Source organism: Tiliqua scincoides, chromosome 7, assembly GCF_035046505.1.
Source record: "Tiliqua scincoides isolate rTilSci1 chromosome 7, rTilSci1.hap2, whole genome shotgun sequence".
Classification (NCBI taxonomy): domain Eukaryota; kingdom Metazoa; phylum Chordata; class Lepidosauria; order Squamata; family Scincidae; genus Tiliqua; species Tiliqua scincoides.
In genome coordinates, this window is record NC_089827.1 from 25,232,668 (window position 1) to 25,249,073 (window position 16,406).

At 41.7% G+C, this 16,406-nt stretch overlaps 2 protein-coding genes across 2 annotated transcripts in view; one reads left to right on the forward strand and one right to left on the reverse strand.

Moving 5' to 3' along the window:
* FAM185A (family with sequence similarity 185 member A) overlaps nt 1-12,887 on the forward strand; it is a 46,025-nt gene extending 33,138 nt beyond the window's left edge. Inside the window, exons 6-8 of the mRNA XM_066633535.1 lie at nt 2,930-3,028; nt 4,429-4,563; nt 12,290-12,887. Coding sequence (XP_066489632.1) covers nt 2,930-3,028; nt 4,429-4,563; nt 12,290-12,405 — 350 coding nt within the window. The 3' untranslated portion in view covers nt 12,406-12,887. The remainder of the gene's footprint in view (nt 1-2,929; nt 3,029-4,428; nt 4,564-12,289) is intronic.
* Nucleotides 12,888-13,337: 450 nt separating this feature from the next.
* Nucleotides 13,338-16,406, reverse strand: part of FBXL13 (F-box and leucine rich repeat protein 13) — an 88,570-nt gene continuing 85,501 nt past the window's right edge. The window contains exon 21 of the mRNA XM_066633534.1: nt 13,338-14,118. Within this exon, the coding sequence (XP_066489631.1) occupies nt 13,815-14,118 (304 nt within the window). The 3' untranslated portion in view covers nt 13,338-13,814. The remainder of the gene's footprint in view (nt 14,119-16,406) is intronic.

The window sequence follows — 16,406 nt, forward strand, 5'->3', positions numbered from 1 at the left end:
GTATGCTTTTGGCTGTCTTTATCATTGGTAGTTTGCGATTTTTGAAAGCCAAAAGATGTCAGTTTCCTAGCTGACAAGAGCTGGCAGTTGCACTTTCTCTTTCTAACATTTTCCCTTCAAATTGGTGGTGGTGTGCATGTGTTTTAACCAAACACAGGATATAATAGCTTCGCCTACTCAGTTTTCGGATTGTGACAGCTGTAGCTTGAGAGAGCTTAGTAAGGAACACTGTAAATCAGTTCAGCATGATTATTATTGCCACCGCCCAAACCCTGAAAACTTTAGGAGCGTTGTGTCCGAGTCCTGCTCTTCATCCCTTTAGCTGAAAAGCTTTGGCTGATCCAATAGCTGCAACTATACCTGAATTTTTCAGACTTGGCTATGATGACCCATATCCTAGTAACACCTAACGGTGGCAATCCTGGCTCCTGTGCCACTTGGCGCCAGGATTGCAGAATGCCGCCCCCCCCCCCACTGGGGGCCTTCTAAGTGCTGGAAGAGACCCTTTAAAGTGTGCTTTAAAAGCCCGGGAGGCCTCACCAACCCTCAAAAGGCCTTAAAATTTCACTTCTGGTTTTCAACCAGAAACTGGAAGTACACTTTAAAGGCCCTCTGGAGGCCTCAGAAGGCCTTTGGAGGCTGGGGGGGGGGGGCTACGGGGGATGAGAAAGGCAGCAGCACCTCTACAAGCATAGCACCCCAGGGCATTTGCCCCCCCTTGACCCCACTAGGTACACCCATGCATCTAGATTACTACGATGTACTGTATGTGGGGCTTCCTTTGTAGGCTATCTGGAAATGGTAATTAGTGCAGAAAGTGGCCACGCGTGTGGTTGCAGGAGTTCATAGTTTCAACTAAGGCCAATACTTCGGCAGCCAGTACATTTCTGGGCACAATTCAAGGTGCTAGTTTTTTCTTTATTACAATGTTTATATAACGCCTTTTTCATAGACTCAAAGTGATTTAGATAGGCTGGTCAAGTGTTATTCTATGAGAGAAGCCCATAGAACCCTCCATTTTTCAGGTGTTTTCCTTCATAGTTCAGTTGTCGTCCTGGCTGCACTGCTCTAGCCTTCCAAGCTTCAGGCAGCCACAAATCAAGCCTCGGACTGGCTCTCAAGATATTATCCATTACTTGCCAGCGGACTCCTCCACACTCTCCACTTCACATTCCTGTACAAAACTCTGTTAGTTCCATCAGCAGCATTCCAGTTGCCCATCCAAGGCTAGAATGAAGCTGATTGCTGAGCTTCTTCTGGCAAGGTGGCAGCTTAACCTCTAGATCACACCACAAAACAAATGTTTTGATGTTTAACACCTTTTATGGCTCAGGACCAGGGTATTTGATGGACTGCTTCCTTCCATATAATCTGACCCATCCTCTGAGGTCCTCAGAGGGTCCTTTTAACCATGCTGTCATTGATGGGGGGTGAAGGGGATGGTGGTGAGAAACAGGGCCTCCTTGGTGGTGGCACCCCAATTGTGGAATTCCCTCTCCATGGAATTACAAATAGCACCTTCCTTGGAGACCTTTCGGTGAGGCCTTAAGACATTTTTTATTCAGGATGGTGTTCTATAGCTGACATAATGAACTGGTGTATTCAATATAATGTTTAACTGTTTTATGTGATCTTTTGGAGTATGTCTTGTTTTTTATTGTTTTTAAATTGTTGTTAACATGTTTTATTATTGTTCTTAATCTGTAATCCGCCTTGATTGTGCTTCCTGGGAGAAAGGTAGGATATAAAACCCTTAAATAAATAACTCTTCATATAATTTGTTAGTAAATCCTTTGAATCAAAGATATTCACTTTGGAAAATTATTGGTAGTGCAGTCGTAGTCTGCAAGGATTTCTAGTGCATTTCCTGTTGCTCCTCTGTGTTTAACTTCATGGGTATTTTGCTTTTCTTGTCATTTGATAATGTGTGGGTTTAGAATTGTTTCAGAGACCTTCTTTGCTCCCTCAAGTTTGTACAGATGAACTTCTGAACCATCTTTGAAGGTGCGGTTTTCTCTTTTGGTGGTGACAGGGAGAGACAGGCTTATTTATTTGAAGCCAGACAGCATACAGAGGCAACTGGATAATATTTTTATGTCTGTTATCCCTGCATCCTTTGAAGAACATTCTCCTTTTAGTAACATCCATATATCCTTTTGCTTTTGGCTGCCCCTTCTTCCTGTTTTCTTAGAGGAAAAAATAGGAAATATCTGAAGAAGAAAGTATGCATGATTATCACTGAGCATTTAGAGAACTCAGCTGTGCTACTGTCTCCGAACAAATGCAGATGTTCCCTGTGTCTGGATGTTCAGTGACTTTCAAAGTATCCATTAAAGTTGAAGTAAAGACAGAATGTTGTGTCCCTCACTGTCCTCTTCCATCACAAAAACTCTATGACTGCTTCCCCCCCAGTGGTATTCCCAGAAGGGGGGCATAGCACTATGTTTTGCGTGGCGCCTGTAAGCTGTCCCTCCCCCTCACTGCCCATTCCGGGCAGCAAGAGCAATATGGAGGAGATGGCTGCAGCGGTGAAGGGAAAGAGCAGCTTACAGGGCCCACTGAGGCACCCTGAAAAATTTAGTGCTTCAGCCTCCTCTGGGAATGCTACTGCTTGGCCAACAGTCTGAGGCTAAGAGGCAAAGAAGGAAGTCCCATAGCCAGGGAGACAGGCCAGGGACAGACTGCACTTGCTTCCAGTGTGGAAGGGATTGTCACTCCTGAATCGGCCTTTTCAGCCACACTAGACGCTGTTCCAGAACTACCTTTCAGAGCGCGATACCATAGTCTTTCGAGACTGAAGGTTGCCAACTCACACAGTAGCATATATTAATGGACTGCTTTTGAAATGTTTGCTATTTGGGGAAAAAATATACCAATTAATAGGTCATAATTCACACAGGTCTAAATATTTCATTCTTTTGTGTTTCAGATTCTTCGGAAGGATTCCTAAAAGCTTCTACATATCAAGGGGAAATGGATATTTATATTGTTGGTCAAGTGGGGGAAGCAGACCTGAAATCTCAGAAAGGTTAGTAAATATGAGAACCTGCCATGGAAACACAACTTTTAGATTTCCATGTGGAAATGGATAGTAAGATTGTACAGGATTTCTGCACTCAGATAATTTTTACCTAATCTTGTAATCTTCTCATGAAACCAAAATCTTAGGCTAATAAGTGAGAATTGTGCTTACTGAGCACAGTGGTTCCATCTTCTGGGTCCACTGAATGACTTGTTTGTAGCTCAGTGGTAGAGCACCTACTTTGCATTCTGAAGGTGGGTCTCAGGTTCAACCCCAGGTATCTCTAGGTACATCTGGGAAAGACCCCACTTGAACATCTGGAAAACCCTCCCAGTCGGTCTAGAGACAATACTGAGCTACATAGATCAACTCATATATGGCAATTAAATGTGTCCATGTTCACATGTATCTGTACCGCACTCTATATGGCTGTAAGGGCAATGTTAGAGTGGATTTGTCTTCCTAATGGTGGACGGTATGTTGTCTGCTGAATGCTTCAGACAACTGAGGCGCCACATAAGGGCAGAGAACTTAAGTTCATTGACAGAGATTTTACAAAACTTCCTTTGACTGGACTATCTTCACTTACCCTGCAGCTGGAGTCGCTGGAATGAAGCCAGGAACCTGGCTTCCTTAAGAGGGAGTGCATACTCAGTTCATTGTGCATGAATGTAACACAGATAAAAAATACAAAATGAGATGGAGGGATGAAAAACAACTGAAGAAATCATGCAGATTGTAAGAAAAGAGAAACCATTTTACATTGCTGTTTATGACTTTTTTTAACCTAGGATCCGCATGCTAAAATACATGAGAGAAAGAGAAAAACCAGTCAATGAATTTCTTCAGCTGTTTCAAATATTCTGGAGTCAGCAGCCCATGTTAACCAAGTAGAGAACCTCACATTGAAGGAAAGCAATTCAATCTTGCTGCTCCAGCACAGGCCACAACTTCTGGTCTTATTTTTTTATGTTAACTTTGGATTAGTCACTGAAGCAGCTAGGATTTCACCAACTGTTACTAGCTATAATGGAAGGAGGCTCCCCCTCCACCCTAATGTTGGAGTGAAATCCAGAGCTTCTTGTTTGAGAGAGCAATCCTTTCCCATAAGAATGAAAGATAGCGGAAGGATCAGCATCCTAGGGCCTTTTTAGTCAACATGCAGACTTTGTATCCCTGGAACAACAGGCAGCCACAAGCTCTTTATCCTTCTTAATGTAAAGAATGCAGTCAACATGAAGCATGGAAAGTATCTGGAGATGCTTGAGCCAAAAGTCATTGGCTCACATTCATCTTGAACCCAAGTTTCATGGGTGGGTGGAAGGTTTGCTGGTGTAGCAGAGTGCCTTTTGCATGTTGCCTGCCTTATCTGTAACATGAATCCTTTTAATTCTTGTGCATAACAGGTTCAATTACAGTCAAAGTACCCACCACTCTTAAAGCTCATTTGTGGTTATCTGGACGCAAGGTAGAGGTGAGTCCAGAGATCCAACTACAGGGAATCCAGGATGTCTCCAGAGAGGGCCATGTAACTGTTACTGGTGAGGTTTCCCTATTATTTTGTCTAATTAAACATTGTCTTTGCTAATTTATCTAATTTCTGAATAATTGGGTTTATTGCTTCCTTCTACTGATTAAACTTGTAGCTCTTCTTCAGTACAAACTTTTTTTCTTCCTTAAGTTTCAATTCCTGATTTAAACTTCTGGTTGAGAATCCTGGTTAGTCTCAAACACAGGTTACATGGGTGCCCTGAATGTAACCTGGAGTTAAATGGAGTTATCTAAGAGAGGAAATAGCCCTTGAGTGGTGTGGTGATCTTGCAGAATTTGTTGATGATTCTGCAGCACTTCATGAGCACTTCCTGATGAGACATAGGGCCTGACTTTCCAGCACTGATGCAGCCATGCCAATAGGGCATGTGCTGTGTCCTGCGGTAAAGGGGTAGTCACAGAGGCCTCCTCAAAGTAAGACATTTGTTCCCTTACCTTGCGACTGCATTGTGGCTGCATTGCTGCTGGAAGGTTGGATAGGATTGGGCCCTCACTAGCATTAAATCTGCCCTAGCTCTCTATGATGTTCATCATGAGGGTTGTCAGTGTTGAGTACGTGCAGTCATACTTAAAATTCCCATGGCACAAAGGGCTCCTTATTTTGGCTCTAAACTTTATTCAGGCTTCTAAACCAAGAAGTTACTTCACAAGTAATTGGTTTTTGGGAAAACAGCTAAAATGATGTATCTCTTGGGAGTAATCACAAGAGATTTGAGTAAAAACTTGCTTTGTTGGGAAGAAGGGAAGGAATAGATTAAGTTCTAGTTTTAGATCTGCCTCATTTAATCTACTCTGCTTTTGATTATTCCGCACTGACGTAGCACTCAAGAAATAATACACAATCCAAAATTCCCTGTGTTTTGTTGTATGGAAAGAACACAGAGAAAATATTGAGAGTTGGTTTCCTTCTGCAGCCCTTCATTTTCCAAGGAGTCAAGCACAATAAAATAGTGTTAGACGTACTATTTGGAAGTGTTTCAATGTAATTTCATGTTTAGGATCAAATGTTTCTTTTGGTATTGTCAGTGGCAGCAAAACACTGGTGTAGCTTATTGTCTTTTGTTAACAGCTATGAGAATCACACAACTTTTTCCTTGGCAAATGATAAGAATTATCATTGAGTCAAGAATGCTGACTTGTGTCTTGCACCATCCTATCTGTGTCTGCAGCCTAATTCTTTGTTAATGTAGCTCAGGATTGGCATAGATTCTGCTCAGAGCAAGGTATTATAGACATGGCTTTTGCAAACTATGCATTTGGTGCTTGTATTTCTAAATACGTTTGCATTTAATTGAACTCATGTGCAACTGTATAAAGTCACAACCCATGCACACAATTAGCTAAACTTAGGGAAGGTCATAAGAGAGACAGGAAATGCTTGACCCAGAGCCAGTTCTAGGGAATCCCCCCAGGCCAGCTCCTTCCAATCTTTATAAATCTAGTAGGCTAGTAGGAAGTTTTGGGGGAGAGATTAAAGCTGGTTTGTTTTTTTTGTCTTTTTCCTCTCTGTTGCTAGCTCTCTGTTGTCTCATTGGATTTAATCCAATTTTTAAAAATTATTTTGATTACACTGGTTTGAAAGCCTGTGAATATAAATTTTAGAAATAAAGGTTATCTAGCCTCTACATCCCATTTGTCAGAGAATAGAAGATGTAAACAGACAGGTCCTAGATTTCAGGCACTCCTATTTATTTACAAGGTTTAGAAACAACATTAACAAAATAAAAAGAAAACAGTATATGATCTTTTTCAATATTTTCAAGCATGACTCTTTCAAATACAGAATTTGCTTATGCACAGGGTCATGAGAAACTAAACAGATTTAAGACATCTAATTCTGGGATGAAAAGGATCTTAACACTGAGTATATTTTGGAAAGTAATAAAATGTTGTAATGTGACACCATTGAATTTGGGAAAATGAAAGAGGAACTACAAAATCCCTTCCATCTATTTTATGTAATGGAAATGAAAACCAATTTAAACATAAATATATGAGAAATCAAAATAAAATTATTACTCAATGTATTGTACACCATAGAAGATCAAAATTACAGTGTTGTAATTGTGATTCGCAAAGAGCAGGCTGTAAATGTGTTTGGTGCTTTGCTGACCCATCCATGAAGCCACGTGCAACTGGTGAGTGGTGGATTCAAGGTGTTCTTTAGCAGTTTGATGCTACCTCCCTCTAGTCCTCTGCAAACAGCAAAGGTCTTTATCTGCTCTCTGTTCACTAAATATAGGCAGGTGTTCTATCATCCCCTTTGCTCCCTATGTTCTTCCTTGTGTGGGTTTTAAAGTCTAAAGCAGTGGTTCTCAAACTGGTGGGTTGCGACCCACCAGTTCATGTAACACTTTCCCCCTCCCTTTAAGGGGCGGGGGGAGTGGGGAAGCAGTGCTTCTGCTTTTTCTGAATGTTCCAAGCCTTGGGGAGCGCTGTGCAGGGCTCCCCGCACCTCCCGCAGACCCCAGCAGTCCTATCTAGTTAAATGTAAGTAGAAAGCACCCCCTTGCTCTTCCCCTAGCCCCTCCCCTGCAAGAACTTACTGAGGAAGTAAAGCTCCCTTGAAGTTTGAGAAACACTGGTCTAAAGGGAACACATCCTGTTACATGTTAAATACATATCTTCTCCCCTTGCTCCATAGTCACACAGCTTTTAAAGTTTAAAGGAACACATTCCCTTTGAACTTGAATTCCATGCAAAGATGGAGTGCAGCAAGGAGGTATATTCCCCCCCCCCAAGAAGAGGAGAAAAAGAGGCACCCATGCATCACCTCTCCTCACCAGTTTGGTGCTTACAAAACCCTGATTAGGCAGGGGCAGACTATTTTTTGTAATGTAACAAAATAAGCTGCTATGGCCAGTGCAGGTCTTATATAATTGTTATGTGATTCACATCCCAATCCTGAGCTGCCTGTTGCATCTTGTGCACAACAGGGCAGCTCCTTGGAGTGAAGGTAACTTTATTTCCCCTCCCCTGGGTAAGGCAAGTAGCCCCGCTATGGGGCTACTCGATTCTGCAGCAACCCTTGGGCTAGAATCAAAAGCCTCTGTGTCAGGCCTATGGCCCAACATGGAGGCTCTGGACGCGGAGGAGCAGAGCTCCTCTGGTCCCACCTCCCTCCCACTCCACTACCTCCCCCTGGCACGCTTCCTCCCTGCCCTCCTCCCTTAGCATTAGCTTTGTAGTTTTGTGAGCATTTTAAGAAATGCTCTTCTAGTATTTGTACCCAGTTTCATTTGCAGGCTCATGATCTTCATCTTCAGTGTTTTTAAATGTGGCCCATTACATAGCACCAGATTTGCCAGTAACAGGATACCAATTCCTTTACTAAGAGAGAGTGTCTCCATTAAGAGAGTTACAAGGGAGCAACTTGGCTGTCTTCCCTTCTTCACAAGGCCAGCTCACAGCTAAGTATTCTGGAGGCTTCATATCAGCAAAGAGCAATACGTCAAGAACTTTGTTTTGGAAAATGAAGTGAGCGAACCTAAAAATAAGCTGGTGGCAGCAGAGGACCTCTTTGATTCTTTAGCATGAAGGCTTCCCAGAAGGAGGTACAAGAAACTAAGCAGACATGCTGCATTCTTTCTCCCAAAAGAATAATGTAAACATTTGGAGACAAGGGATAGTGTCTAGTGCTTCCACTGTCAGGAAGAGGTTGGTCTGCTCGTGCCAGGATTCCTTTTGTGAGTGGAATGCTCCTTCCATGAACTTAGGACGTTTCTGATGGTGGAAGTGTTAGCCAGAATGTTACAAAAGCTGTGTAAATGACTTGCTTTGTAGCTGCATTTGAAATAGCCAAAAAGACAGAGGGAGCAATCAGCAACCATTTTGATGCTGCCCTATAAATTTCCATGCAGTTTATATAACCAATTGTATGATGAACTGTACCTTTTTCAGGCATTTCACAATATGGCTGGTGCTGGTGTTCATTTCAGACTTACTATAAAATCTGATGCCATGGAAAAAAGATGTACAGCAAAGTGAAACAGAAGCATAGCATAGATAACCAATGCAAATTGACCAGCTTTTGTTTTGAGTGCCATCAAGTGTCTGTGGCACTTACACATTCATTAATATTTACATACACACCATATTATATACAACTGCATCATGCTTTTCATAGGTCACCTATGTACCACCACATACATCCTTGGGCACGCTTCCATCTTAGCACAGGTGCAGCATCTGCCTGTGAGAGATTGGAATAAGGCTCAGTAGAATTAATCTTTGTAGATGCTTAGGCCATCATCCATCCTAGCACAGGGGCAGTGCCTATGCATGGAGAGGATTGCCATAGGGCTCAGGAGAGACTTGTTGCCCCTTTCTCGCATACAGCACATGCACCACAGCATCCAGGGCATTATTAGGAATGGGAGATCCATTTGCACTTTCCGATCAGCCAGCCCTCCCTCTTCCCCAAGTGTTGTTTCGCTGAACTCCAAACTCAGCATAAGAAAGTGTTGTGCAGTCATTAATGTCTGAAAAATAAGAGGCAATCATGAATTAACCTAAACTTTTGTCAGAGTTGTCATGGATTCATTAGAATCCATGGTGTTCTTCTCCCATTAACTAAATTCCTGGAATTGACCCTGGAAACCATGCCTGTTTTCTTGGTTTTTGTTTTTTTGAAAACACTTTCACCACCATGGAATTCATAGTAACGTAGCAATTAATAACTCAAGGGTAGGGCAATAAACTTGTCCAGCTGAAACAGGATTCTTCAAAGGCCTCTCTTGAAAAACTGTGCACTTCTAATTTGCTGTGTTTTCTTGTTTTAATGGCAAGAAGCAGGCCCTAAATATGTAACATTGTGTTGGAATAATAGACTTTCAGGTGTGAATAAAATGACCTGATCTGAGTCATTTTATGAGTCAACACCTAGGGGTCTCTCAGTGTTGAAAAAGGCTTATCAAACATTTATGCAAGTCTTTTGCAACTCCAGGTATTACTGGATTATAATGATCTTTGTTTTGGAAAGCATCTTAGGGCCTTACCTCCTAAACCTAGTGAAAAGCTGCCTTCTTGCAGCTTTTGGGAGTAGATTCCACCCTCATCTGAATAACAGTTAAAACTGGGCGGGGGGGGGGGGGAAATGCACATACTTTGCTAGGAGTAATGGTGACCCTCAAAAGGCTGTTTAATGTTTCTGGTCTTTTATGACCGAATTATTTAGACCACACCTGTTATTTCCATGTCTTTTAGAACTTTCTTTCCACAGCCAGCAAAATGTTTTTTCTTCTTCACAGCTTCTGCTGTTGAGAAATACACCCAGATAATTTGAAAAGGTGAATTAGAAAGTTAGTCCCATTGAAATCAGTGAGACTCACTTTTGAGTAGTGATGCAAAGGACTGCACTGCAAGAATGACAATTGCAAATTGTATTGTAAAGCCCTAGTTGGTTTGCCCACTGTGGTTGGCTGTTTCTTACTGCTTCTGAATTTGACACTCTTGGGTACTGTTGACCCCTGTGAGGAATGTGCAACTATCTTGTTCTACTGAAAAAGGAAAATTATCAATTAAATGTTAGGAATTTTGGTTTGCAAATGGTTTCAGGCTTAACACAATCCCCAGGTGTTTTATTTTTATAGATTTCTTGGAGCTTATTTGACTTGGTGCCAGATTGCGGCAGTGAATCTTGGCTTCAACCCAGAGTTAAAATAAATGCTTTGTGGGCCATGAGTTACTTTTTGTTTCTAAAATAGCAGAGTAGACTTTAAACCCATGGAGTTGGGGGATGATTACTGTTGTTTGAAAGTCAGTGGCAATATTTCTCTTGCACTGTCTCTAGTTTTACATTCAATAAAGAAATGGCTTCAGAGGTTTTGCCTCTGAATGGTATACTAGCTTTACTGTTTCCAATAACAGTTCATTATCTAACGGTTGACACTCAAGGGATATGACTAATTTCAACAGAAAATTCCTGAGGGAGGAAAAGATGCCTAAATTAAGTGCTTCCTCCATAAATCATTTTAGTTTGTAAAAAGGCATTGAAGTGTTTTCTCCAGCTTAGCTATAGAAAGCCTTGTTGGAGTCCTACCGGGGTAAGGTCTTGGATACAGTTCTGCTTTGTGTCACCCTTCTGCTCTAAATCCAGATGCTGAAAGAAGTCTTTGAAAATTAAAAGAACAAAAAACTTTGGATTCTAGTCCATATAGTGTGACCATCCATTTTTATTTCAAGAAACAGATACATTTTTTGTGGTGTTCTTTTTAACTAATTCCTTATTGCTAGAGTGGTTTTGGAAAACAAAAAATTGCATAGTCATTAAAAACTGAGCAACATGTTAGTATCATTTAAGAAAAAGTTTTTAAAAATTGTAGTACAGCTACATAAACCCCCAGGGAATGCTAATCTTCTGTAGAAATGGAAAGTGGGCGCTGAATTGCAATAGAAGGTATTTGAATGGATCCCTGAGGGCAGGCAAAAAAGTTAAGTGTAAAAACAAATGCGTAGTGGGGAATATAATAGAAGTATCTAAGTTAATTGGAAAAATTAAGGACCTTGACCTGAACAGTTTCTTTGTCTTGTAATGTGCACAACATGTGCATGTGTTCATTTAATTGAAAACCAAGCACCCCAAGGATCTGCATTAGGAGACCCATATGCAGGAGCAGGTTTCTGTGCAGCAGCTGGTATGGCTGTTCAACAGGGTGCATTTACCCATCTGTTTCTTGATGCTCCTCAGGATCCTCCTCAGCTGGCTGGATACAAGTCTCCTTAGAGAGTTTCTAGCAGCTGTTCACAACTAATTGTGTTTGATTAGAAAGCTTTAAGATCTTTAAACAACCTTTGCTGCTTTGCCAAGTATAAGTTAAGCAAAGTCCCCAGCCCCATCTGCTTCCTCCCTTACCTGGCAGAGTTCCCTCTGCAATGGCATTCCACCCTCCTTTCTTCTTCACAAAGGCCTTCTAGGAACAGAGACATTCCACTGCCATTCCAAGGCTCTTGTGGGGCGGGCAGGGGAATGTCTTTGTTCCCAAGGGGCCATTGCAAAGGAACCTTGTCAAGGAAATGAAGGGGCTGTGAGGCTTGTTAACCAGTATATTTGGGCAAGTGGCATTCCCAAGCACACTGGATAATAAAAAGTACACTTTATCATGCAAGTTTAATGCACTGAATAATTTTGGCTTTAAGTTGTGACATGTTTTGATTTCTTGCCAGGGAGTTGGCTGATGGGCTATAGTATAGTGACAGTCCTGAGACATTTTCATTGAGACATGTGTGTCCTCCAACAATCTTTTTAATTATTATGGCTAATTAAAAGCATGTTTGGGAGGAATTGCCAGGGAGGAGATGCTTAATCCTTTCGCTGTTGGCTTTTTTTCATCCCATATCAGACCACCCTTGGCTGTGACCCCACTGTGCAGTTCCAAATGTGTGTTTGCCCTCATTTGGGAATTTGGAGGAAGAGCCATTTGGAGTGGAAAAAAACTGGCTGGTATTAAAACAGTTAAGCATTCTCAACCTCATGTTACTTTGCCTCCTCATTGTCCATAGCTATTTTTTCTTATTAAAGAAATGACAGGTGGTACTGATGCACATGCCAGTGTGTATTTATAAGATTTTACATTTGCCGCTTGCCTGGTCTTGGTGAGAAAGTGACTTACAGCGCAATCCTGTGCATGTCTACTCAAAAGTATGTTCCATTGTGTTGAATAGGATTTAAGTAAGGATTGCAGCCTTCAGTTAACGGAATGCATTATTATTTTTCAGGCCATCTCAATCAGAAAGAAGAAAAAGAAATCTATATTAAAGCAGAAACACAAAATGGCACAGTTCATCTCAAAAGTCAAACCTGGTTCCAGTCTGTGAAGTTGAAGACTGCATGATGGAGCAATAAACATCAGCAATGTGATTCAAAGAAACACAATGAAAGATGACAATAACGTTGATATCAAGTATGGAGTGAATGTGTTTGGTCTTACTCTGTTTTTGTGAAATTACTGCTATTTGTGACTTTTTTGTAGCTTCAAATGACTACAGGCTCAGAAATCATGGAAGATAATCCAATTATCTAATTATAAAAATAATTTTAATTATTCTGAACAGGTTGTTCCTTGGAGCAAATTAAAAGTCTGTGGAGCCATAGCCTATGTAAATAGTGTTCATTTCTAGCTTTTTAACTAGTGCACCTTGTTGAAAACAGATGCTCTGACCATCACAGAGTTAATGTTCAATTACCAAATTTACCTCAATCATGTATTTTCTTCTAATGCAAGTTGAACCAGATTGTCCCTCCCTTATCACACACAAATCCATTTGATAAATTTCAGGTTTTATTTGAGCACACACAGCAGTTGTGCATCTACTAGATCTGTCCTTTTTCGTGGTTCATTAGTAAAAAGAAATACAATAGACTGAAGAAAAAGGAAGAAAAAACACATACATAACATTAATAGTACACTGGAAAAAATTATAAAGCTAGTTTGATACAATCATGCGCCGCTTAACAACAGCGATCGGGACTGCGATCCCCGTTATCAGGTGGGGATTGACACAATCCAGTCCCCCTGCAGGGGTTGTCTGAACTTGCCAGAGGCAGCACGCATTCACTCGCTGCCCCTGCGGAACTCAGACTAAGGGAAATGCGTCTCTTACACGACTTCTGATTTCACAGAGGAAACCGGAAATCACGCGCGACACACAATTTCCCTCAGTCTGAGTCTTGCAGAGGCAGTGAGTGGATGTGCGCTGTCTCTGGGGCGACTAGACAACCCTCTGGAGGGGAGCAGAGCTCCCCTCACTATCAGAGGGTTGGGGTGTGTATCCCTGATGACCATGTGACCACACATGGTCATTGGTTATGTGATCCCAGCATAAGCCAGTAGGTCGTAAAGTGTCACACACCTGTACTTTTATTTTTTTGGTTAGACAATTCCTAGACAATTCTAAACTTATACCAGGGTAAAACTTCATAATAAAGGTTACACAAAACTGATATTAAATTCATGTTTTTAAATGTATATTTCAAGTAAATACAGAGTAATGAGATACACACAAATAATATTCACTGCTGGTAGACAAAATAGATCTTTTGAACTGACATTTGAAGAATTGATCAAAGGCATAACTTTCACTATATTAGGAAAAGAAAATAACAATGTTTGGCAGGAAGACCCGTAGCTATCAAACTACAAACAATATTTTTTATAAGTGAATGTACCAGTTTGACTTTTAACCTCCATATTTAAGCTTTTTTAATATTCTAGTTTGAAACAAGAATTATCAGCAAGAATTTCTAAGTTTCTGCAGGAAGATCTAATGTGGAAGGTCTGTTTTCCAAACTCATATCTCTTAGAGCGCTTATAGTGCTTAATACGGAGGGCCTAATGCTTTCAGAACTTTTTTCTGCTAGGGATTCTACTATGGAGACCCTGCTGCGTTTCAGATTTTTTTCTCCTGTAGCATCTACTGAACTCCGAGCTTTTTTGTTTTTCTTTGGAGGGGGTGTGTAACTACTATCATAACCAAACCACAAAGGAGGTTCATCATCATTGTATTCATATTTCTGAAGCCTTGGTGAAAATTTTAAAACTGCTTGTCTGAAATAAAAACATACAAGAGGTTTATTAAAACAAATGCTAATCATATGAAGGGAATATCTTGATGAGTTGTGCTGGGGCTGGGTTTTAACTTATGCTATGTTTTCTATAATTGTTGTAAATTGTTAGCCTACCTATACAGTTCTAAAAAAACCTGGAAAGATTCCTGGGGGTGATCAGAGGGAGCAAAAGGCCCAGGGCACCACGCCTGTGGGGATGGCACCACCACCCATGACCCCCTCTGCCACACCCTCCAAAGACTTTCTGAGGGCCAGGGAGGCCTTGCGTGGCATCCTATAGCCCTCCAAAAGTCTTTTGAGACCTCTGGAGCAGTGGTTCTCACATGTTTTAGGCCGGGGCCCACGTCTGAGAATGACAATCTGACTGGGACCCACCGGAAGTGATGTCATGAGCAGAAGTGACATCTTCAAACAGGAAGTGACATCACTGTTCTCACCTAGGAACTCAAATTGCAAATGATAAAATAAAATATTGCAGTTCAGAAGCTTTGTCCAATTCTTCCCCCCCCCACTACCAATGGCTTCTCAGAGCAGTGTAAGCCACAAATTGAAAGTCAGGCTCAGAAAACTGTGTCTTGCTTAGTACAACTAGAAAAACCAAACAAACAGCAGGCTGCAAAGAGAGCCCAAGGAAGGATTGTTGCCTGCCTTGCATTTCAGAGACCATTCTTTGCAACAGATGCATCTTTCCACATACATCTCTAAACAATGTCATCAATCAGTCTCTTAGAGTTGAATTGCATACTATGCACATGTATTAACAGGACATTCCTATGCATGTCTACTCAAAAGTAAGCCCCATTGTGTTAAGTTGGGCTTACTCCCAAGAAAGTGCATAGGATTGCAGTCTAAGGGTATGGGGACAGAGGAATGAGAAGGGCTGGAGGGCAGGGTTCAGTCATTGGGGTTTTTTTTTTTTTTTTGAAAGAACCAGAAAAAGAGAGAGAGAGAGGAGGCAAAGGGGTGGGCAGAAAAAGGGGTAGTGTCACAACATGGACCACTCAGCATCACACTGCAGCTCCAACTTGTGTGAGTCCATATTCTCCTCCCCCCATTAATTTGCTTAAGAAAAAGATCAACCTGCAGTCTGACTGCCCTATTTGAAGTGAATCAGTCTATTGTTCCTATTCCAGAAGCCAAATGAAAAAGCAGTCAAGCAATATTTGAAACTACAGTAGGCTATTTACACTTCACCTAAGACGTGGAGGAAAGATGAGGTCAAATTATACTAATAGTTAAATTCCTAAATTTAACTCTCAGGAAAAAAAAAAAAGCTGGAGTTTTGCCATGGGTGTTATGCAGCCCAGTTGTGTGCAAATTCACTTGTAAGTCTCACAAAGATAAATCGGGTTTATACAAAAGCAAGTGTGCATAAGATTATAGACTCAGGAAGTCCCCTGCCTTCTTCTGTTGTCTCTGCTATGACCATTATTTATAAGCTCCTTGGGGCAGGGACCTGCTGGGAGGTTCTCCATGTGCATCATATGATATTACAATATCCTCCTGCCATCATATATCACTTGCAGAATCCACCTCTATGCATACCCACAGTGACACATACATGACCACTTTCTTCACCAGTATTTTGTATCTGTGTGATCCTCCTTACATGGGAGTAAGTCCCACTGAACTCAGAGTAGGGCTTACTTCTGAGTAGGCTTCTGAGTAGCTCTGCATAGGATTTGTAGTGGCTCAATTGGAAGTTATGGCTGTGCCCTGTGGTGGCAGGGGCCTCCCTTTGTTATTCCAACAAGCAGGGAACCCTGCTCTGGAGAAATGACTCTGGTACTGAAAGAGACCCCTCCCACCCCACATGACAAGTGTTGCTGCAAGTAATAACAAAGGCAGACAGGGTGAGTCCCTGCAGCCTAGAAGTAGGATTCCTTCCTGCCTTGGAAGGAAGCAGAGGGGTGAAAGGAGCAAGGGCAAGTCCATCTTGAATAATTAAGGAGGGGAGATTAGCTATTCAAAAAGAGAAGTGCCACCCCCTCCCAAGGATTGCTCAAGTGATAACAGAAATGGATGGGACTGCCTAGGAAACCAACCAGGGCAGGTCCTGCTTGGCTGCCCTGAATAATTAAGGGGGGGGAAGAGAGCAAAGAAAACAAAGTGCCTGTCTTTTCAGGCACAAACAAAAGCAAAGCATGCAGCCCACCTCCATATCAAAAAGCACATGCTCTCCACTGGATGCTGCAGGAGCAGGCACAACCTGGCTTACTGCTGTTCCAACCAGGGAAAGGCTGTAACAGCTTCAAAGGTGGATATGGC